Raw genomic sequence first — 19,331 nt, 5'->3', positions numbered from 1 at the left:
TGGCATTTGAGTTATTTCAGTCTTAGGGAAAGGGTATTTTTTGCAGAAAGGTTTGTTTTAATCTAATAAAATATTCTGTTGTAGAAAAAGAAGTTACCTTTTTCCCTGTTTTATCCCTTTTATACCCTTGCAGAGGGTATTATATTTTCAGTCAAAAGTTTGCAACGTAAAGTATATATATTCTTGATCGGCATCAATAGCCTAGTCTATCTAGCCATGTCTGATCAACTAGTCTCTCAGTTTTAAAGCTATCGCAATGAAACTTTCCCGAAAGTCTTCTTTCTATTGCAGGTATTACATATGTCGAAACGATCCGATTCGGACCTCTATATCTTATGGCTCCCATAGGAATATTAAAAAAAATAATAGAAAAAACATCGTAACTTTGTAGAAAGTAGGCGTTTTAATTAGATACGCATACCTGCAAGGGTATATAAACATCGGCTGGCCGAAGTTAACTTCCTTTCTTGTTAAGGTTTTGTTTTCTTTTTATTCCCGCTCTTTTTGACTGATCTATCCTGTTTTTTAAGCTGACTGTTGGCAGGACTGCTCTCGAATTCGTTTATAATATTTATAATCGGTAGATTGATCTTCGATTTTATGGTCTTCGAGAAAAGGAAGTCCGTGTGATCCCAGGTAGGATCCGTGATACGATGTGTCACCACACTGGACAACTTGCTGACCAGCGTTGGGATGTCCTTTGGCGAGATGGTGCCATCGTCGTCGCTGTACCACAAGTGAATGGGCGACAAAGGACGGACTTTATTCAAGGGATAATCAGGGGGACTGAACTTCTTGTAGAGCGCCAAATTCTGCTTGAGCCCAAAGTCGTAAGGTCGGAACTTGCCGGAGTCCTTAAGCTGGTAATAGTGCTTCGGCTGTCTAGTCGAAATTCCAGCCGGGTGAGTAGCGATTAGCAAGGGAACGAGAGTCTACAAGAATATCTCGTTTAATTTTATGATTAATACACAATAATGTTTCACCGTTTAAAGAACTATTAATTTATTTTTTTACTTACCCTGTTAAAGTGTAGGGACACTGGTCCCTGGGAGAAGATATACAAGGCGATGCAGATCTCCTTCAAGCCAAGTATATTACACTTCCTTGCTACAATAGAATGAATCGCCTTGTGATTGGGCAATAACTCGAAATCGGGCAACCTTTGCAATACGGGCTTAATAAGCTTTTGGAATGTTGAGAGGGAATTCTTCATAAAGATCGGCGGAGCCATCAAATTAGCAGTCTTGATCTTCGCATTAAACTCCGGTCGCAGGCTGAGCAGCACCATCAGGGAGGTGGTTCCCTGCGAGTGGCCCACAAAATGGAAGGCCTGCTGTTTTGTTTTTGCTAGCATATGATTGATCATGGCGGGCAAGTCCTCCATTCCGATTTCATGCCAACTGAACCGCCAGTACTTCATCTTTGAAGCCTTAAGTTTAACGTGGCGCCTAGAATACCGGGTTCCGCGGCAGTTGGTCAGCCACACATCGTAGCAGGCGTCGGCCAACAAATATGGCAGTCCATCGTTGGGTCCATTTAAAAGGTGAGAGTCTGCCGATCCAGTCATACCATGATTGATCAGGACGACTGACTTTGTCCCGTTTCGACCACAAAGGTTTGAAGACGGAATCCGAAACATTTCGAGGATATAACCATCTCGAGTGGTGACAGTGTGCGTCTCCACTGGATAATTGTGGCCAGCTATGATGTCGACCTATAGGCAGGGCTAACTGACACGTCCCTCTAAAGTTTACTTTTAACTACTCACCCCAGTTATCACCTTAACTCGAGGCTCAACGGCTGGAAGTGTGTAATTCTCCCAGTCATAATCCACCTTTGAAGTATATCATCTCTATTATCCTAACTTTAGGTATTCCTTACTTACCTTAGAAATCAATTGGCAATTGACTCTGCTCAGCCAACTGAAATAAATGACACACAGTATCCGCAGCATCTGGTGATGAAATAACTATTTTTATGGATGTCTGTAGGAAAAGGCTTAACTAATCCGAACAATTAATATCTTAATACGAAATTCCATTGTGCGTAAGCGCATCTAAGGGGGTTAATCTGTAACTTAATATATAATATAATGTATTTTTAAGTGATATTTAAAAGCTAAATACATATGGACCAGAAATCCCGGTTGTATTTTAATTTTTTTTAACTGAAGTTATTATATTCTTAAAGTGTACATTTAAATAAATTATTCTTAGTAATATTTTGTTATTATTTTGGATTTTTGTTGTTCTCCCTCCAAGACCTCTCGAACTCGCCGATAATTTCAATTATTGGTTGATTAACGACCGTATCTACGGACTTGGCGAAAATAAAGTCCGAGTGGGCCCAAAGGGGATATTGAATGCGATGAGGCACTACGCTGGCCAACGTGTTGATCAGCTGTAGAACATCCTTAGCCACTGTCATGGTATCTCCATCGCTATAAAATATGTGGATTGGGGACAACGGGCGGACGTTCTGCAGTGGATATTCCGGTGGCAAGGACTGGTTGTAGATCTTCATATTTTGCTCGGCTCCGAAGTCATAAAGCTGAAACTTGCCAGCCCTTCGGACCTGCAGAAAGTGCTTAGGCTGGCGCGAAGAAATGGCAGCAGGATGCGTGGATAAAACTATTGGAATGATGGTCTGGAAAGGAAATTCATATATTCGAATATATTACAAAATAGTTTCTTACTTACCTCATTCATATACCTCGATGGCTTTGCGCTAGACATCATGTACAGTGTGGTGCAAAATCTTTTCATTTTGGCTAATTTGCAAATAATCGTTATCAAAAATCTCATTACATTGTTGTGTCCAAAAAAATCGCAGTCCTTCATCGACATAATTATCCCCTCAAATTGATTTATCATTTGGGATTGAGAGTTTTGCATGAAAACCGCGGGAGCGAGCAGGGTGGCGGTCTTGATCTTTTCGTTGTACTCCGGTCTCATACTGAGCAGGACCATCAGGGTGGTGCATCCCTGAGAGTGTCCCACGAAATGCAGGCCACTCTGCTGAGTGTAGGTCAGAATGTAGTCGATCTGGGCGGGCAGGTCTTCCGTTCCCATTTCATGCCAGCTGAAGCCCCAGTATTCTTCCTCGGAAGACTTCAGCCTGGTGTGACGTCGGGAGTAGCGAATTCCACGGCAGTTACTCAGCCAAACGTCGTAGCAAATGTCGACCAGCATAAAGGGAAGTCCAGTCTTTGGTCCCGTCATCAAGAATGTGTCCGCCGAACATGTCAACCCATGCTGAAGAAAGACTACCGGCTTTATTCCGCGCCATTTACATTTCTGTGATGACGGAATCCTAAAGATATCGAGGATATAACCATCTCTAGTGACAACTGTGTGCGTTTCCACAGGATAGTCGTATGAGTCAATGATGTGGAGCTATGAAAAGGACTTCGGATGTGTCCACAGAGTAAAATATTTCACCAACTCACGCCAGTAAATACTCTAATGCGGTAATCATAGGTATGTCCCGTGAAATTTTGCATGCCAAGTTGAACTTTCGTTTGAGCCCTTACTCTGCATAGCCAGGCAAAAATTAATACAAACTTGATCGACGACATCTTGTCGAGTGCTAATTGGCATTTTTACGGATGGGTCCAATAGTATAACTAATCCATAAAGTCGCACTTAATTTAATATTACTTTGTAAAAGACCATATTAAATTGTGCGCTATATGAACTTGCTATAAAAGTATTTAGTCACAATTCATCCATCCTTCCGTCTAAAGAACATAATTAAATTTTATTACTAATGTAACTTTATTGCTGACTTTTATCTGAAGAACGGAAGTAAAACAAGATGTGACAAAAATGAACTAAAGATATCGTAAACGGGAAATCAGAGTCTTTATAGCTTCAAAGAAATTGCAGATATGGAATTTATTTTCTTGGAATCAAGAGAATCGCATAATTTAAGATAATATACTAATATTTAAGTTCGTTAAACCTTTTAAGAATTTCAATAATCGGCTTGTTAATCACTTCAGCGACGGTTAAGGCATGAAGGAAGTCCATGTGGTGCCATGAAGTTTCAGAGATGCGATGCATCACCGCGGCCGGCAACCTAGAGGCAAAATGCTCGACATCCTCCTTACTTGTGGAGAAGTCCTGCTCGCTGTAGAAAATGTGGACAGGCGTCAGGGGACGGACGTTATGCAGCGGATAATCGGGCGGTGCGAAGGACCTGTAGGTGATCAAGTTCCTCAAGATCCCGAAATCAAACATTCTAAACCTTCCGCTATCCGTGAGCTGGATGAAGTGCTTTGGCTGGCGCGAAGATATTCCTGCCGGATGCGTGGCCGCAATCAAAGGAATAGTACTCTAAAAATAGAGACGTTTCGAAGATGGTTAGGATTAAAGTTTTTCGTACTTACTGTGTTAAAATGTTCATCATGAAAAAGGTCGTGCAGAACACTCTCACTACAAATAGCCCGCACATAGACTTCAGAATCCTATTTAAAAACTTATTGTGGAACATGAACTCGCGGTCGGGCAATGCCATAATATAGTTCCTCAGCACAGTCTGTCCCAATGTGGATGTGTGGCGCATAAAGACAGCGGGAGCCAACAGGATCGCTGTCCTGATTAACTTATTGTACTCCGGACGCATGCTAAGAAGAACCACCAGCGTGGTGCAGCCCTGCGAGTGACCCACGTAGTTCAGGGCTTTCTGATTTGTGGTAACCAGGATATAGTTTATCATGGCAGCCACGTCTTCTAACCCAATCTCATGCCAGCTGAAGCGCCAAAAGGCTTCTTTTGAGGGATCCAGGGAGATGTGGCGTCTGGAGTACCGGGTGCCCCGCGAGTTACTAAGCCACACATCGAAACAGGCATCGGCCAGCATGAAGGGCAAGGCATCTCTGGGTCCGTTCACTATGAAAACATCCGACGAGGCCGTCATTCCGTGCTGGAAGAGAACCGCCGGTTTTCGTCCTAGTTTCGTGCAAAACTTTGAGGACGGTATGCGGAATGCGGTGAGTAAATATCCATCCCTTGTGACCACTGTGTGTGTTTCCACCGGGTAGTTGTGCGAGGCTATGATGTCGTCCTTTGAAAGAAGTGGGTAAGATTTGACCTTGAGGTACTGACGTTAGCTTAAAGCTTAGCTTACAGAAGATATTCCCCTGGCAATGTCAATGTAGACACTTAAAATAACAAGCGTTTTGTACAGCATTTGGAAGAGGAATACCTTGCTTATAAAATGGTCTAGCGTATCTAACAAAATTTCTTAGCAAATTTATCAGAATTTGTATTATGTAACGGATTAACAATATAATTTGTGAAAATACTGAGATTATCTTATTATTCTACCATATTAAAATACCTTCTTAAAGACCTGAAAAACTATTGATCACAAAAAAATCATTACTTGGCTTCCTCGTCACTTCAATCTCGTTCTTTAATTCCGTCTAAGTATTTACAAAATTTGTTGTCTAACTGGGCGTCCCGCCAGGAAGGGCACCCATCTTTAGGTCTATAAAACGTCGCAAAGCCAACGCCTTGCTGCTCACCAACGAGTGGCTTAGGTTGGCGAGGAGTGCTTTCGCTTGAGGCAGGTCGTTCTGTAGGGCCATGGCTACAGCCAGATTGTAACGCACCACGTTCTGGGCGGCGTCCACCGACTTCAGTTGCCAGTCACGCGTCTCAAAATCGAAAGCGTTCAGTGTGCCCACAAAGGTGGGGTCCAAATGGTCGCGTGCTTCGGCCGCCTTGTCCATCAACATCAATGCCTCGCCAGCGTACATGTGACCCAGCAATCTGGAGAATGGAAGAGAAGTTACTTGGGATCTTTTAAAGGAATCTCTAAATTACTTGTGCGCATCGGAGAGACGTTCACAGGCCAGCAGCTGCTCCGCCATCTCAAGCGCCGTCACATCGTCGCCCAGACGCAGCGATACGAAGCTGTGCGCCGCATATATGGCGGCCATCATTTTCTCCAGCGACTCAAGGCTGACGGGCTTGGAGGGATTGCAGAAGTTATTGTCCTGCGGATGACGCCAAGACTCCTGAGTCGGGTCCTTGGGTTCGGGTGTCTCGACATCCTCCGATGAAACCGTCAGGTGGAACCTCGTCTTGTAGTTCTGCGTTAGGGTCAGAGCGCTACGTAGGCACAAGGCAGCGAACTCCAGGGTGGGCTCCGGCACTCCCGCGGACTGGGGACTAAAAGTAGAGGTTTTAAAGAGGTCAATATCGAGGTTGACTAACTATCACTTACGCGTATGGCTTTGTTGAAGGCGAGGATCCTGCCTGCGTCTGGCGTTCCTCCTCCACGAGTTTCTATAAAAAGAATATGCAATTAATATCAGGGAACGTAACTGTTATAAGTTTTATTTTAAAAATCACACTTTAACAGTTATTTTCTGATTTGTAAAGTAAAACTCAAAGAATAACTGTTATTTTTTGAGTTTTATAATAAAAGTTGACACATAACAGTTATTCGTCGTGATCAAAAATAAAACTCAAACTTGATTTATGGCAATTTTGTGGGTAAACAAAATTTTAAAAAAATATAGGTATAAAATATGCGCGGTTGCCTTTTTAAACCAATTTTTAGTAAGTTATAAAAAGCACGGGTATCATGTTTTTTTTTAATTATTTCATTTTTTCAAAAATGTCAAAGGAATAACTGTTATTCATAAAAATCAAAAAATAACAGTTATTTTTTGAGTTTTATTATAAAAATCAAAAAATAAAAATCATTACGGATTTGTAAACTACAATGGCTAATAAAAATTGTGGTGTATTTAAAAAATTTTTAGGACCCTTCTAAGTGCGTGATTTTTTTGTATGAAAAATTTACAATAACAGTTATTTTCGTTCCCTGATTAATATATTTTAAAATAAAGATTTGTAAATAAAAATGGGGCTCAATGGTAGAAGGATCGAAAATATATACTATAAAAATTAATTTTTACTTAATTGACATTTTATAGTTGTTTCAAAACTTTCTAAAGGTTTCTGTTACATAATATCTGCATGTATGTTACATGTTATCAACTCACCGCCTCGTGTTCCATGATGCAGGCCTCGGCCATCCGCAACCAGAGACGTGGATTGCTGTGAAACTGCTTGACGGGCACCAGGAAGCACTGGAAAGCCTCCTTGGGGCGGCGCAGGTGCAGCATGGCCACGCCCAGGTTGTAGAGGATCTCGCAAGACCGCGCCGAGCTCATGGTTTGCAGCGTGCTCTGTCGCAAGTTCCGCGCCAGCTGCTGGTCGAAGTTCAGGGCATTCTGGAAGAACTTGGCGGCGATGGCATAGTGGCGCACTCTCAAGTGGATCACTCCCATGTTGTTGGCGATGCAAGTGCTCAGCTGCGGGGTTACAGTGCTGCGGAATAAACATATTTAGCTTGTAAGTTATAAATTAGTGATGGCCAAGACTCACCCCGCCTGGGTGCATTCGTTATTGATGCGCATCAGCTGCTTGGCGGCCATTTGGAAGTCCTTCATTATGTAGTACTGCTGTGCCTTCAGAGCAGCGTACTCCGGCGTGCCGTCCTCCTGGATGACCACAGGTTTTCTGTTGAGCACGAGCGTTATGAGCTGCAAAAGCTGCAGGCTACCGCCTAGACCCGGCACTGGACCCTCCACAACTGCTCCTCCTGGTGTGGCCACCACTGAACTGGGCGTTGCCGCCGGCGGAGAAGCCGAGGCAACGGCAGCCGGCTCCTCGGTTGGATTGCTACTGGGCGCCGTGGCCACCAGGTTGAGCTTGTACTGCAAATAGTCCAGGAAGGCCTCGGCACGGTTCAGTTGATTCGTGGCCAGCAGCAGCTGGAGCTGCAGTGTGGCCACCAGCGCCGCCATCGCCTTCTCCAGAGCTTCCAGGCGGGCAACTAGAGGAGCCAGCTTCTCCAGCGCCGTTCCGAACATGTGGCGGTGGTAGTAGATGACCGCCCGATTGTACCGGGCCACGGTGGCGGCGGCGGCTCCCTGCTTGAGGCTCAGGCCGCTGGACGCCTCGCCCGGTGCATCGGCATCGGCCGTTAGGGCCTCCAGTTCCTTGAGCAGGACGGAGTGTTGGGTGCACCCGGTCTTGTGGTAGCTGACCACAGCCCGGTTGTGCCGCAGGACGGGACCGCTGCTCTCGCCACGCGTCTCCAGCTCCTGGAGCAGCTCCAGGCAGCGATCGAACTCGGAGCTGAATGAAGAAGGAGAAGGAGGAGCCGGAAAGGCGGTTAGGAATGCGATTCCCGCGGTGCAAGCAGGCGCCCACTCACTTGTTGAACTGCTCGTGCGCCTGGCACAGCAGACTGTAGTTCTCGTCCTCGCCGGCCTGCGTTTTGGTGGGAGATTCCGCCGAGTCCATGCCAAAAATAAATAAAAACAAAAAAACCGAATCCAATCCACAGATGACACAGAGTTGCCAGGCAATAACTATCGCAGGGCTGCCACTTGTCATCGTTATTAAATATTTAAGCCAATAGTAAATTATAGATATTAGGTAATAATATTAATCAGTTTTTTATTAAAATAATTGACATTCTGAACTACAAATTAAATGAAATAAAGATTACTTAAATTTTTAATTTACAAAAATTGTTATCGATGTTTTATTATCGATAGCTCGCATCCCTAATCCCATAAGAACGCGGGATTTTTAAACGAAGCAAATTCATATCCCATGACTTTCTAAAAATAATAAGTACACATCAGCCTCGGCCTGTATAATATTAAGAACATTTCTCGAACTCTAACTCGAAGTAGCTCCCATTTTTCGGTACTCCTCATTGAGCAGTCTCATTATCGAGCTATGGGATATATATCCCTTCTCGCTCAGCTTCAAGTAGTTTTTCCGGATGAAGGCCTTGAATGGGGTAATACTCCGATCCGGTCGGGTTCCCGTGTTCCTGTCAGCTTTTCGAAATGGTTTAACGATCACCTCAAACTGGCAGTAGTGACAGCGAATCCTATCCTCCTCGAATTCAATCCGTCCATATGACCAGCGGGCGCACATGGAGCAGGTATACTTAAAGCTGGGATCGCAGTCTACAATCTCCGGCAGCTCCGGCATCGCCCTCTTCGCCTGGTAGGCCCTTAAAATAGGGAAAGTAATCCGCGATTATATGTATATTTAATGCTTAAATATATCTGACTTATCTGGTCTATATAAAAATATCACTAAAAGATGTAGAAATATTCTTTGACCTTTAACTATCTATAGAAATCTTTTCAAGATCAAAGATATTCATCTTACCATCTGCGACAGTGATCGCCGTGTCCCGTCTCCCGGTTGAAGACAAATGCAGCCGCTTGGCACATCTTATACAGGAGCATTTTGATGAGCATCTCCGGCTGACTTATCTTCTTCCACAGCAGGATTCGTGCAGAGCGTTTTCCAGAGGAGTTAATGGTCAGCTCACCTTTGCAGGATGAGCGCAAGGAGCGCTTCCAAACGATTGGTGCAACGAGGCCGCAGTGGAAGATTGCATGGTTAAAGATGTTGAACAATACCTTGGCCAGTTCCCCCTTGCAGCTGTCGAAGCTTCTCTCCCGGTAGGTGACTGCCAGCGGATGGCACATGTTGATCGAGACCGACGGGTGGAGCGACTCAACGAATCTGTGGAAGTGTGGATGCCGCTCCAGGCAGGCGATGTTGCTCTTGTGCCGGCGACAAATGGCGGCCAACTGCCTCCTGGTGGGCAGCTCGCTGAGATCAATCTCCTTGAGGAAATTCGACGTCTGCATCTCATTTATTTTGGCCTCGGTCCGCAGAAGGATATTGGTTTTTCTCTTGGCCGTGAGTTCCTCAGGGTTCGGTGGATGGAGATTTGCTAGATTGAGACTTGACCAGGTGGAGGAGATACTGATTGGTTGTGCGGGGGAGAAAGTGGAACTATTCAGTGGATGAGTGACGGTAAAAGTCGGATCCTCCGATTCCGGAGTGGTGTATTCCCCAGGGGTATACAGCCTGCGACGTGGCGCCATCAGACCCAGAAACTTGAGCAAGTTCGTCTTCAGTTCTGCATCATCTTCCAGGGCGATATTATCCAGTGGCATGTCCCGAACAACAGCCACTTGTTTGCCCAATTCAAGGGAGACAATTTTAGGACGTGTCACCGGAGAGGATTGCCTGCGCCGCTTGCGACCCTTCCATTTTGGAGGCTCGAAATAAATAGTTCCGTGGTATTCAAAGTCGTCGGGATCCAGCGTTTGATCCAGTGACACCTCCTCATCGTCCTCCGACTGTAAGGATGACCAGTCTGACCGATTTGATTCTAGACTTTGATGATATTTAGTTTTTTTTGGATCAACGGCATTGGGATCGGGATCCAGACAGTTTCGCTTCATTAAGAGCCGCAAGCTGTTCATATTTATTTTCTTGATTACGTGTTATATTTTATAGGAAGCAAACCGACAGGATCTGACTTTTTAATTTCAATTTTCTTTATACTGAAGTTTATTCAACTGTGTACTTTGATGTACACAGTAGTAGGTAATCATTTAATTTAATTTTCCAAGTCCTCAATCCTCTCACCATTTCATTTCCCAATGTTTTAAATTTTAAATACCCCCAAACGCATATTGATAATTACGGAAAATCAAATAATCTACAATGTAAGCACTAAATGCATTGCTTCAGTGATTTTACTACGAACATATAAATAAATTTCTATATAACATCCTCCCCACACACTACACAAAAAATCACTTGACTTATTTTTGAATTATTTTAATTTGATTCGAAGTACAATATTATTCACTAAACTGTTTCAAAATATTCAATAATTTGCGTACACTTACAAGGGATGGATTTTCGGGGTCAGGATGGCTCCCTTATTTTATTTGCTGCTTCATTACCGCTGCAATGGGTCAAACCGAAGAAACTGAGGATCGGGAAAATGGGAGGGACAGCTCCTACTTTCGAGACTCATTTAGCGAGGGGGCGCTGTAGGCATGTCTTATGTACACTATTCGTAAATATCTGTATTGTATATAATATATATATGTATGTATATTGTTATGTATACCATATAAACTTGAATTTAGCATTAAAAATTCCCAATGCTTCTTTTTAACTAGTCCCCGGGGGGTGAGAGGGGCTCAACATTAACTGAGCAGCAGCACTTCCCGCCTCTTATCGCGTCGCATAATAAACAGATCCCTTCGACTCCCTCCTCCTTCTCCACTCTGGCCAAGCACACACATTCACACGGATTCCCTAAAGATTTCGTAGCGGGTTTGTTCGTTCGAGTTGTTGCTTCATTGCATTGCTATAATTTGGGGTTTTCGATTGCTCCGGACGCCGCTGCTTATGTGTTGCGAATCTTGCCGGGCACGTAGTTCTTATCGATGACGTTCTCCTGCAGGAACATGTGCAGGCAGCGCTCGTTCTGCGCCAGCGGATGTCCGGCTATCTTGTTGATGAAGGCCTCCAGTCCCTTGCGCCGCTCCTCGATGAAGCTCTCGTCGAAGATGCCCTCGTCGCCGCGGAAGGGCATCTGGCGCTTCCAGGCTTTTCCCGGGAGTGGTGGCACCACAATCTGCGGGGGAAATGCACTTGAATAAATTCTGCTTATGTTTTATATTATCGAGCATTCGTTTTCACTTTCACTTATACACAAATATACTATCGCTGCGATTCCAGTGGCTTCTTAGAGATAAGGAATCCAAAATTAATTTACTTTTGCTTAGTATTTCATGAATTGGCAAAGCAATCAAAATTTGAACAGCTAAAAAATTTATAAATCGATTTTCTTTCTTTTTGCTCAAGGGAAAAAAGGCATCTGGCGGCAATGCAAAAAAAGTCAAATTAATGGTACTATAAATCATTCAGATATGAGTGTATGTCATAGTTTTAAACAGAATTGTGGGACTATAATTTGTAATCCCTTGGGAATTAAGTGGCTTATAAGTACTGCGAGAAAACTGAAATCCCTAAAGAGCTTAGGACTCCAATGACTTTTTAAATATTAAAAAATTACTAAATATAAATTTCTGGCAAACTGTTCTGAAGCTGAATTTAAATTAATTTAAGAGGTCATTATAATATTTCTAATGAGAAAATTGAGTTTCCTAAAGTAATGCTAGTTAATATGATACTTTAAAAGCCTGTCTTGTGGTCCTATTTATCAATATTTCTGGCCATTTAGAGGGACCAAAAATATATCCTATTCTAAGGCTAATCCTAGCTAACTCAGTGAAAGTGAAAATAGAGAATCTGAGGATATATCCGCACCTTGCTGTCCCGCTCCAGTTCGTTCCGCAGCCACTCAAAGTCGCTGTAGCGTCGTCTCACACTGGACTCCTTCACCTTGAAGACGGGCAGATTGGTCTGGAATGGAATAAAATAATAGGTGATTAGTTATATGAGGAAATTAAGGTTTAATTAAGGCGCCCGCATGGCGGACATCCGTGACTCAAGACCCGGAATCAGTGCCCTGCACTTGTGACTAATGTTTATCGCCCGGTTCGTCGCTTTATAGGCGTATCACCCACACACACACACACACTCGCACACACTCGCAGAGCGAGACAAAGTCGCACGTACATGCACGAGTGTGTGTGCAAATTCCAGCGATTTTCAATGGTTTTTCGGCTTGGCCAGAGTTTCGGAAGGTACTCCCCCTGGATCACGAACAGATCACAGATCACTCACCCGCATCCGGACCTCGTAGTCCGTGTAGCGCTTCTTGCCCGCCGCCATGGTGGTCAGCGGATGAACCACGTCGATCTCCAGGAAGTTGGCGGGCACCGCGTACGCATCGTCCAGCGTCTGCTTCTTCACATTGAGGCGGCGGGTGGCGTCGGCGGTTCCATCGGACTCAACCATCATAGTGCTGCGATGCCAGGGGCTCCGGATCGCAAGAGATATAGACGCCCCTTTTTATCGGGCGCAAGAAGAAACGGGTTTTGCACTGCCCCTGTCTTCGGTCGCTTTGTGTTCTTTGTCGCACGTCCCGCAGGCTTCCGTTGGCTGCTTCCGCTGTGCAATCGCTGTCCCCACGTAGTACTCGCTTTTTTCGGGATGTGCCCAACTGCCGCAGTGTGTAAACAACTATTGTAATTTAATTAAAATTGTTCCATTAAAAAACTTTCCAATAATTAACAGCGCTCTGTGCACTAACATGCAGGCCTATCGATTATGACGTCTATCGATGACGGTCGGCGGAGGTGGCAACGCTAGGTGGGTTAAAAACACCCTGTGGGGTGTATTGCTCGAGTTTTTTGGCGCAAAAATTGAACTGATTTGAATTTAAAGAAAGATTACAAGACAAATGATAGCAGATACGATTTTATTGTTTATTACAATGTAGAACAAATTTTAAATATGATTCGTCGTCAAAGGAAGAGGTTTATTTTACCTGAAAAGAACTAAATGTTGATTAAAAAAGTATCTTTCACTGCTTTGCAGCTTCTGAATAAACTTGAAAAGCTCTGCAAGGTAATATTTATGGTACAATAATAATGATCAAACTAATTAGTTAGCTAGAATATGTTCATTTTAAATAGAATAAATAAATAATAATAATAATATAATAAATACTTACTTCTGGGCTGTGCAGAGATCCTTTGCTTCTCCAGGAAACTGCATGCCTTGGCCGTTTCCCGTTTTTATTTCCAATATTCTATGCATTTCGGTTATGTCTCGCTTTTCTTTAAGTTTTAATTTTTGGCGCAATGTTGGATTTCCCTGGGAATGTCATTTTAAACGCTTTGCCACACTTTTAACCAGTGTTAGAAATAACTAGAAGCCAGAAATCCCTAACGCCTGGCGGGTCATGTGATGGCACGTGACGTCACAGCAGATTCACATTCAGCAATACTTTTCAGTTCCAGGGCAATTTTTCCTCGCACTCGCAACGACTTCGCAGGCCAAAATTTTGCGTGTGTGTCGCTCAGTACTGTTTCGTAGCTGAAAAATTGTACGTTCTCAACTGAAGCAATCTAGTAAAATATAAATAATTTGAAAGTGGCAAAAGTTAAACCCGATTCATTTGTTACAGCTCGAAATTCGCAGTGCACTTTCAAGGTAGAGGAGGCGCAGAAAAAGTCTATCCAAGATGAACGCCCAACAAGCCCAGCGGGAACATGTCCTCGCCGTCTCCCGGGACTTTATCTCCCAGCCCCGCTTGAGTGAGTATAGAAAATAGATCGAAACTAGTGAAATGCGTGGAAAATGCACTGCAAGTGGCGGATAAATCGAAAGAAAAAAAGCCCAATTGGGACCGCCGCCATGACAGTTTGCACGAATCTGGTGTGAGGCGGAGAGTAGAGAAAGAAATCAATAAGTTCTTGCGACACCCACTAAAAACAAGCAGACTGCCTGGCATTCTTAGTTAACTAATATGAATAATGTTTTCCATGCAGTTGAAAAGTGATCCCAAGTTTTCTATCTACACCCAAGAGCACCCCCCGTAATCATCGTTAACGCTTATTGAAAATTTTCGCCGTCACATGACCGTTCGCTGCTCAGCTGTTTGCTTTTGCCATTCAGAGCGCACACACTCAAGGCACCTGACTGCGAACGGGGTGGGAGGCGGAACGGGCGATAGGTCCGCCGCATTTTAACTACTTTTTATCGAGGGTGTCAATTTTATTATTATTTTAGGCACTCGTAAATTAGAATGTAATTTGTGGGTAAATTATAGTGCCCTTTGAGATAGATCACTCTTAATAGTAATATTATTTGTCACAAAAATATTGCAAAAAAAAATAGTTAAAAAACATCTTACGTGATTTTGCAGTTTGATTTGCTTGTTTTTTCCACTTTATCTTTATCTTGTCCCTGCATTTTTCACTCCCCCTTTTGCTATCTATTTCTTCTAAGATTCCCACTGCAGCTCGTGGCAAGGGCTAAAAACCAGTTAGACAGTCAGCTGACATAATTTACCCTCCCCACCCCCGCCAACACCCCCTTTCGCCCATCCGCTTGTCTTTTGACGTTTGCTTTCTTATCAGATTCCTACTTTCATGTGAGCACTGCGAGACTCGTGTTTTTGTTGTAACGAAATTTAGTTGGAAGTAGAATGTAGAAATGTGCCACCAATTTAATTAATTTAATATTGGTTATTATTGGGATGTAAGATTTAGTAAACTAGAAATAATGTAGGAAAATACAAAATCCCTGAAAGTTTATCTTACCTTGGGTATTTAATATTTAAATCGAAGTTATGAAAAAGAACACATAATTTCTTGAAATAAAATCCCCTTATTTATGATTATTTCAGTGATTCAATTAATGACTTACTGAACATCGTTATGAAACAGCAAAACTGAATTCCGGTTTTTATTTTCTGAAGGCTTACTCAAATTATATTTGCAAAAAAATTAATTTTTTTAGAGATTTTATGCTAATGTAATTTTAATATTATTACAAATAGGTATTTTCTGTAATTTCTAAAATGTTGATTGTTTTAAAATAGAGAACTTAAAATAATGCAGAAATAATGGTGGTAGCCACATGACTACACGGAAAAGAAAATTAATATGACATTAATTATTATCAATTAAAGAATTTTGCATAATAATTAAAAATAAATAAATTTAGGATATATCTCGATTTAATGTTATTCGCACAACAAAATAATATGAAAAATGTAAATACTTATTTTCTTTTGCTGAATTTCGATTGGAAAGATAAGATAAGAAACTCTTTCATTTAACATTTAAGTCTAAAATCATTCAGCGGTTAGGTTATCCACATGGCAAATATTTTCCAAAACGCTCCTCCATTTCCAAACATTTCTTTCAAAAACGCATGCAATAATGTTAATCCTTAAAACTCTTTTTCTCCCACAGCCTACAAGACGGTGTCCGGTGTGAACGGTCCCCTGGTCATCCTCGATGAGGTCAAGTTCCCCAAGTTCGCCGAGATCGTGCAGCTGCGTCTGGCTGACGGTACCGTGCGCTCCGGCCAGGTGCTCGAGGTGAGCGGCTCCAAGGCCGTGGTGCAGGTGTTCGAGGGCACCTCCGGCATCGATGCCAAGAACACGCTCTGCGAGTTCACCGGCGACATCCTGCGCACGCCCGTGTCCGAGGACATGTTGGGCCGTGTGTTCAACGGATCCGGCAAGCCCATCGACAAGGGACCCCCAATCCTGGCCGAGGACTTCCTGGACATCCAGGGCCAGCCCATCAACCCCTGGTCGCGTATCTACCCCGAGGAGATGATCCAGACCGGTATCTCGGCCATCGATGTGATGAACTCGATTGCCCGTGGCCAGAAGATCCCCATCTTCTCCGCCGCCGGTCTGCCGCACAACGAAATCGCCGCCCAGATCTGTCGTCAGGCCGGTCTCGTCAAGCTGCCGGGCAAGTCGGTGCTGGATGACCACACCGACAACTTCGCCATCGTGTTCGCCGCCATGGGTGTCAACATGGAGACGGCCCGTTTCTTCAAGCAGGACTTCGAGGAGAACGGCTCCATGGAGAACGTGTGCCTGTTCTTGAACTTGGCCAACGATCCGACCATCGAGCGCATCATCACTCCCCGCCTGGCCCTGACCGCCGCCGAGTTCTTGGCCTACCAGTGCGAGAAGCACGTGCTGGTCATCCTCACCGACATGTCCTCGTACGCCGAGGCCCTGCGTGAGGTGTCCGCCGCCCGTGAGGAGGTGCCCGGCCGTCGTGGTTTCCCCGGCTACATGTACACCGATTTGGCCACCATCTACGAGCGTGCCGGACGTGTGGAGGGTCGCAACGGCTCCATCACCCAGATCCCCATTCTGACCATGCCCAACGACGATATTACCCATCCCATTCCCGATTTGACCGGTTACATTACCGAGGGACAGATCTACGTCGATCGTCAGCTGCACAACAGGCAGATCTACCCACCAGTCAACGTGCTGCCGTCGCTGTCGCGTCTGATGAAGTCCGCCATCGGCGAGGGCATGACCCGCAAGGACCACTCCGATGTGTCCAACCAGCTGTACGCTTGCTACGCCATCGGCAAGGACGTGCAGGCCATGAAGGCTGTGGTGGGCGAGGAGGCCCTGACGCCCGACGATCTGCTGTATCTGGAGTTCTTGACCAAGTTTGAGAAGAACTTCATCTCGCAGGTGAGTTGAAGCAGGTGTTTAATGGCTGACTGGTTTGTAAATTGCGCCCCTTACTCTTGCAGGGCAACTACGAGAACCGCACTGTCTTCGAATCCCTGGACATCGGCTGGCAGCTGCTGCGCATCTTCCCCAAGGAGATGCTCAAGCGTATTCCGGCCTCCATCCTGGCCGAATTCTACCCTAGGGACTCGCGCCATTAGATTCTGTTTATCGTTTTGTTTTTGATTTTTGTCCAAAATTTTGTTTCATTCATAATTTAAGCTGGCGGCGGCGCATCGTGCGGCGCGTCTCCACCTCCTGCAATATCCCGCTGTGTATGCGTCTATATATACATAAACCACAATACAACCACAAAATATCTAACCTGCGTTGAGACCCGGACTTGTGTATCTCGGAGCGCCCCAGCGTAGCCAAAACAATAACTAGTTAAATATCGTCCAAGCGAGCAAGCCTACTCTAAAGTGTGTTTTAGTATTGATGTCCCGTCTTGCAATGTACATAAATTGAATTGCTTAATGATTGTCGTTACTACCGCCTTCTTTACACACTGTCCTTCAGTTTCATTTGTTAAAGTTTACTATTTTTGTTAGGTTTTAAGTGTGTGCTCTTTGAATCGTTTATAATTTGTCTAATCATTTTCGCATAAAGAATCGTAGCATTCCAACAAAAATTAACAATTGCCCCCGTGTGTTACTTTCGTTTGCTCCCCCGTTCTTTTTCCTCTTGCTTTTTTGTTCTTACCCCCGACGTTTCACCAGTTCGCACAAGTATTAAACACTCCCCCCGCCCCCTGTTTTCCGACCGCCCCCGTCCCTGCACCAAAACCTTGTGAACAATTTGTACAGCAACTCAACTAAACAATGGAATATTAAGTGCAAAAACAATGCTTTAATGCAAATAATAACGTTTTAAATATGGAAATCTACAAAAAGTATAAAGATCTATGGAATACTGTTTGTTTATTTGTCTCTAAATTAATGGATATTACATAAAGTTGCATAAATTAATATATATTTGTTTGTTGTCTCTGGTCACAAGAGTGAATGGGGAAATGTTCTATGATACGGCCCAATCATTTCAGCAACGACAACTTAATAATCATGAACACCAGCCGAAACAATAAATGTTGAAATAATATGTATTTAAATAAACTAAATAGTTCATGTATATGTATAAATTATAGAACATTTAAATGATGAATAAAATACACACCAAATCATGTTAAATGAAGTCTTTAATGTTAGGGTATTTCAAGTCGAATTGGGGTCATCTGTTAATTATACTTATAATTTATTATTTTGTGATGATTGCAAAGAATGGTTTCTGTAAAATTTAATAAAATACAGTATCCTTGCTTTAAATGTCGGTCTTTTTCTTTTATTTATTTATTTCTATGCATTGTAAAACCTCGAATTTTAATGTAGATGAATGTGGGGCCATTAAAGTTGTTCAGAAATTAATTAACTGAGTAAGCTGTGTATATGTTCTACATTCATTTAACATTCTTTATAACTGACATTCTTACTTTAACAGATTTTAAAGCTTTTTTTTGGAATGTCGAAAGCTTTATTCACAGTGGTTACTTTTATTTACCTGTCTAGAACTGACTTTTTAAATAAAGTGGGAAGGAAAATGCTGATAATGTATGGATTTATTTCTTCTTTTTATTAACTTATTGTCTTATATAATGTTGTAATGTCGTTTAATTTAACTCTAACTTAAAGTCGTTAGTTAAATGAAGTTTTTAAGGCTTTAAGGCTATGCAAGAGACTAACTGGTAATTCCACTGCTATCCCTATAGACCCTTAAGAAAACCACCCCACCTGCACCCACCACTTAAGACCGCTGGACACGCCGCGTTTCTTGCGTTGGACAAGTTTCCCATTGACTTTGCAAATTTATGCAATTATGCCAAAGTTTTTAATGAGTTCTAAATGAAGTTAAAAATTCGGTTGACGCTGGCGGTTTGATGGTGTAAAACACACCCACTGGCTGAGAGCACACCAAACAAAACTTTCTTCTTTGGCCAGAAAAAAGTCAAAGTTTGGCCAATTCCTTGGACCTTCCTGGTTTATTTTCTTTATTTTTGGTTTAATTTCGGTAATCAAAGCAATGCTCGACTGGCTGCCTTTGGTTGAAAACGGCAAGCTGCTTAGCTTGCTGCAATTTAAGCGGCTTTAAGGGGGCGGAATGATGAGACAAAGCGGGCGGGCTGGCCACGCCCCTCAGGAAGGCTATCTGGGACAATTGGCCGCCCACTGCGCAAAGGATTCTTATCTGTATCTAGACTGCAGCACAGTGGGCTT

General features: G+C 43.4%; 7 protein-coding genes across 8 annotated transcripts; 1 reads left to right on the top strand and 6 right to left on the bottom strand.

Moving 5' to 3' along the window:
* Positions 1-397: 397 nt before the first annotated feature.
* On the bottom strand, positions 398-1,980 carry LOC108059500 (lipase 3-like). The gene is made up of 4 exons (XM_017144825.3): positions 1,886-1,980; positions 1,769-1,834; positions 1,019-1,714; positions 398-932 (listed from the first exon to the last, which is right to left on the bottom strand). The coding sequence occupies exons 1-4, from the start codon at positions 1,952-1,954 to the stop codon at positions 471-473; spliced, it is 1,293 nt and encodes a 430-aa protein (XP_017000314.2). The 5' UTR covers positions 1,955-1,980; the 3' UTR covers positions 398-470.
* Positions 1,981-2,107: 127 nt separating this feature from the next.
* LOC138913563 (lipase 1) lies at positions 2,108-3,602 on the bottom strand. The gene is made up of 3 exons (XM_070217555.1): positions 3,449-3,602; positions 2,700-3,395; positions 2,108-2,646 (listed from the first exon to the last, which is right to left on the bottom strand). The coding sequence occupies exons 1-3, from the start codon at positions 3,575-3,577 to the stop codon at positions 2,230-2,232; spliced, it is 1,242 nt and encodes a 413-aa protein (XP_070073656.1). The 5' UTR covers positions 3,578-3,602; the 3' UTR covers positions 2,108-2,229.
* A 174-nt stretch (positions 3,603-3,776) lies between these two features.
* Positions 3,777-5,235, bottom strand: LOC108059587 (lipase 1). The gene is given in 4 exon segments (XM_070217556.1): positions 3,777-4,337; positions 4,391-4,407; positions 4,410-5,067; positions 5,131-5,235. Coding segments are annotated over 4 exon segments (1,134 nt in total). The 5' UTR covers positions 5,194-5,235; the 3' UTR covers positions 3,777-3,941.
* A 158-nt stretch (positions 5,236-5,393) lies between these two features.
* Positions 5,394-8,402, bottom strand: Not10 (CCR4-NOT transcription complex subunit 10). Its single transcript, XM_017144936.3, has 6 exons — positions 8,242-8,402; positions 7,407-8,162; positions 7,022-7,349; positions 6,235-6,296; positions 5,832-6,179; positions 5,394-5,777 (listed from the first exon to the last, which is right to left on the bottom strand). Exons 1-6 carry the CDS (start codon positions 8,328-8,330, stop codon positions 5,453-5,455), a joined length of 1,908 nt encoding a protein of 635 aa, XP_017000425.2. The 5' UTR covers positions 8,331-8,402; the 3' UTR covers positions 5,394-5,452.
* Positions 8,403-8,494: 92 nt separating this feature from the next.
* On the bottom strand, positions 8,495-10,453 carry LOC108059582 (uncharacterized). The gene is made up of 2 exons (XM_070217554.1): positions 9,219-10,453; positions 8,495-9,057 (listed from the first exon to the last, which is right to left on the bottom strand). Exons 1-2 carry the CDS (start codon positions 10,331-10,333, stop codon positions 8,715-8,717), a joined length of 1,458 nt encoding a protein of 485 aa, XP_070073655.1. The 5' UTR covers positions 10,334-10,453; the 3' UTR covers positions 8,495-8,714.
* Positions 10,454-10,678: 225 nt separating this feature from the next.
* Positions 10,679-13,103, bottom strand: Snx3 (sorting nexin 3). Of its 2 annotated transcripts, XR_011419243.1 has the most exons (4): positions 12,621-13,103; positions 12,201-12,296; positions 10,993-11,505; positions 10,679-10,932 (listed from the first exon to the last, which is right to left on the bottom strand). XR_011419243.1 is itself a non-coding variant. In XM_017144929.3 (3 exons), the coding sequence occupies exons 1-3, from the start codon at positions 12,795-12,797 to the stop codon at positions 11,275-11,277; spliced, it is 504 nt and encodes a 167-aa protein (XP_017000418.1). In that variant the 5' UTR covers positions 12,798-13,103; the 3' UTR covers positions 10,679-11,274. The 2 variants fall into 2 exon arrangements, 1 of the variants encoding a protein (XP_017000418.1); XM_017144929.3 differs by having other exon boundaries at positions 10,679-11,505.
* Positions 13,104-13,728: 625 nt separating this feature from the next.
* On the top strand, positions 13,729-18,251 carry Vha55 (V-type proton ATPase subunit Vha55). The gene is made up of 4 exons (XM_017144913.3): positions 13,729-13,887; positions 13,969-14,098; positions 15,764-17,025; positions 17,088-18,251. Exons 2-4 carry the CDS (start codon positions 14,026-14,028, stop codon positions 17,223-17,225), a joined length of 1,473 nt encoding a protein of 490 aa, XP_017000402.1. The 5' UTR covers positions 13,729-13,887; positions 13,969-14,025; the 3' UTR covers positions 17,226-18,251.
* Positions 18,252-19,331: the final 1,080 nt, after the last annotated feature.

Source organism: Drosophila takahashii, chromosome 3R, assembly GCF_030179915.1.
Source record: "Drosophila takahashii strain IR98-3 E-12201 chromosome 3R, DtakHiC1v2, whole genome shotgun sequence".
NCBI classification, from domain to species: domain Eukaryota; kingdom Metazoa; phylum Arthropoda; class Insecta; order Diptera; family Drosophilidae; genus Drosophila; species Drosophila takahashii.
This window is presented reverse-complemented; position numbering and strand designations above follow the sequence as displayed.

Coding starts and splice junctions, on each gene's coding strand:
- LOC108059500 (XM_017144825.3), bottom strand. CDS start 1,954: ATGCTGCGGATACTGTGTGTCATTTATTTCAGTTGGCTGAGCAGAGTC. Junction 1,835..1,885: donor ATTGCCAATTGATTTCTAAG/GTAAGTAAGGAA, acceptor TATACTTCAAAG/GTGGATTATGACTGGGAGAA. Junction 933..1,018: donor TGTCCCTACACTTTAACAGG/GTAAGTAAAAAA, acceptor ATATTCTTGTAG/ACTCTCGTTCCCTTGCTAAT.
- LOC108059582 (XM_070217554.1), bottom strand. CDS start 10,333: ATGAACAGCTTGCGGCTCTTAATGAAGCGAAACTGTCTGGATCCCGAT. Junction 9,058..9,218: donor GGCGATCACTGTCGCAGATG/GTAAGATGAATA, acceptor CCCTATTTTAAG/GGCCTACCAGGCGAAGAGGG.
- Not10 (XM_017144936.3), bottom strand. CDS start 8,330: ATGGACTCGGCGGAATCTCCCACCAAAACGCAGGCCGGCGAGGACGAG. Junction 6,297..7,021: donor GCATCATGGAACACGAGGCG/GTGAGTTGATAA, acceptor TTCTTTTTATAG/AAACTCGTGGAGGAGGAACG. Junction 6,180..6,234: donor CCTTCAACAAAGCCATACGC/GTAAGTGATAGT, acceptor CTCTACTTTTAG/TCCCCAGTCCGCGGGAGTGC.
- Snx3 (XM_017144929.3), bottom strand. CDS start 12,797: ATGATGGTTGAGTCCGATGGAACCGCCGACGCCACCCGCCGCCTCAAT. Junction 12,297..12,620: donor ACTACGAGGTCCGGATGCGG/GTGAGTGATCTG, acceptor ATTCCATTCCAG/ACCAATCTGCCCGTCTTCAA. Junction 11,506..12,200: donor AACTGGAGCGGGACAGCAAG/GTGCGGATATAT, acceptor TTTCCCCCGCAG/ATTGTGGTGCCACCACTCCC.
- Vha55 (XM_017144913.3), top strand. CDS start 14,026: ATGAACGCCCAACAAGCCCAGCGGGAACATGTCCTCGCCGTCTCCCGG. Junction 14,099..15,763: donor TATCTCCCAGCCCCGCTTGA/GTGAGTATAGAA, acceptor TTTCTCCCACAG/CCTACAAGACGGTGTCCGGT. Junction 17,026..17,087: donor AGAAGAACTTCATCTCGCAG/GTGAGTTGAAGC, acceptor TTACTCTTGCAG/GGCAACTACGAGAACCGCAC.
- LOC138913563 (XM_070217555.1), bottom strand. CDS start 3,577: ATGTCGTCGATCAAGTTTGTATTAATTTTTGCCTGGCTATGCAGAGTA. Junction 3,396..3,448: donor GCATTAGAGTATTTACTGGC/GTGAGTTGGTGA, acceptor TCCTTTTCATAG/CTCCACATCATTGACTCATA. Junction 2,647..2,699: donor CATCGAGGTATATGAATGAG/GTAAGTAAGAAA, acceptor TTTCCTTTCCAG/ACCATCATTCCAATAGTTTT.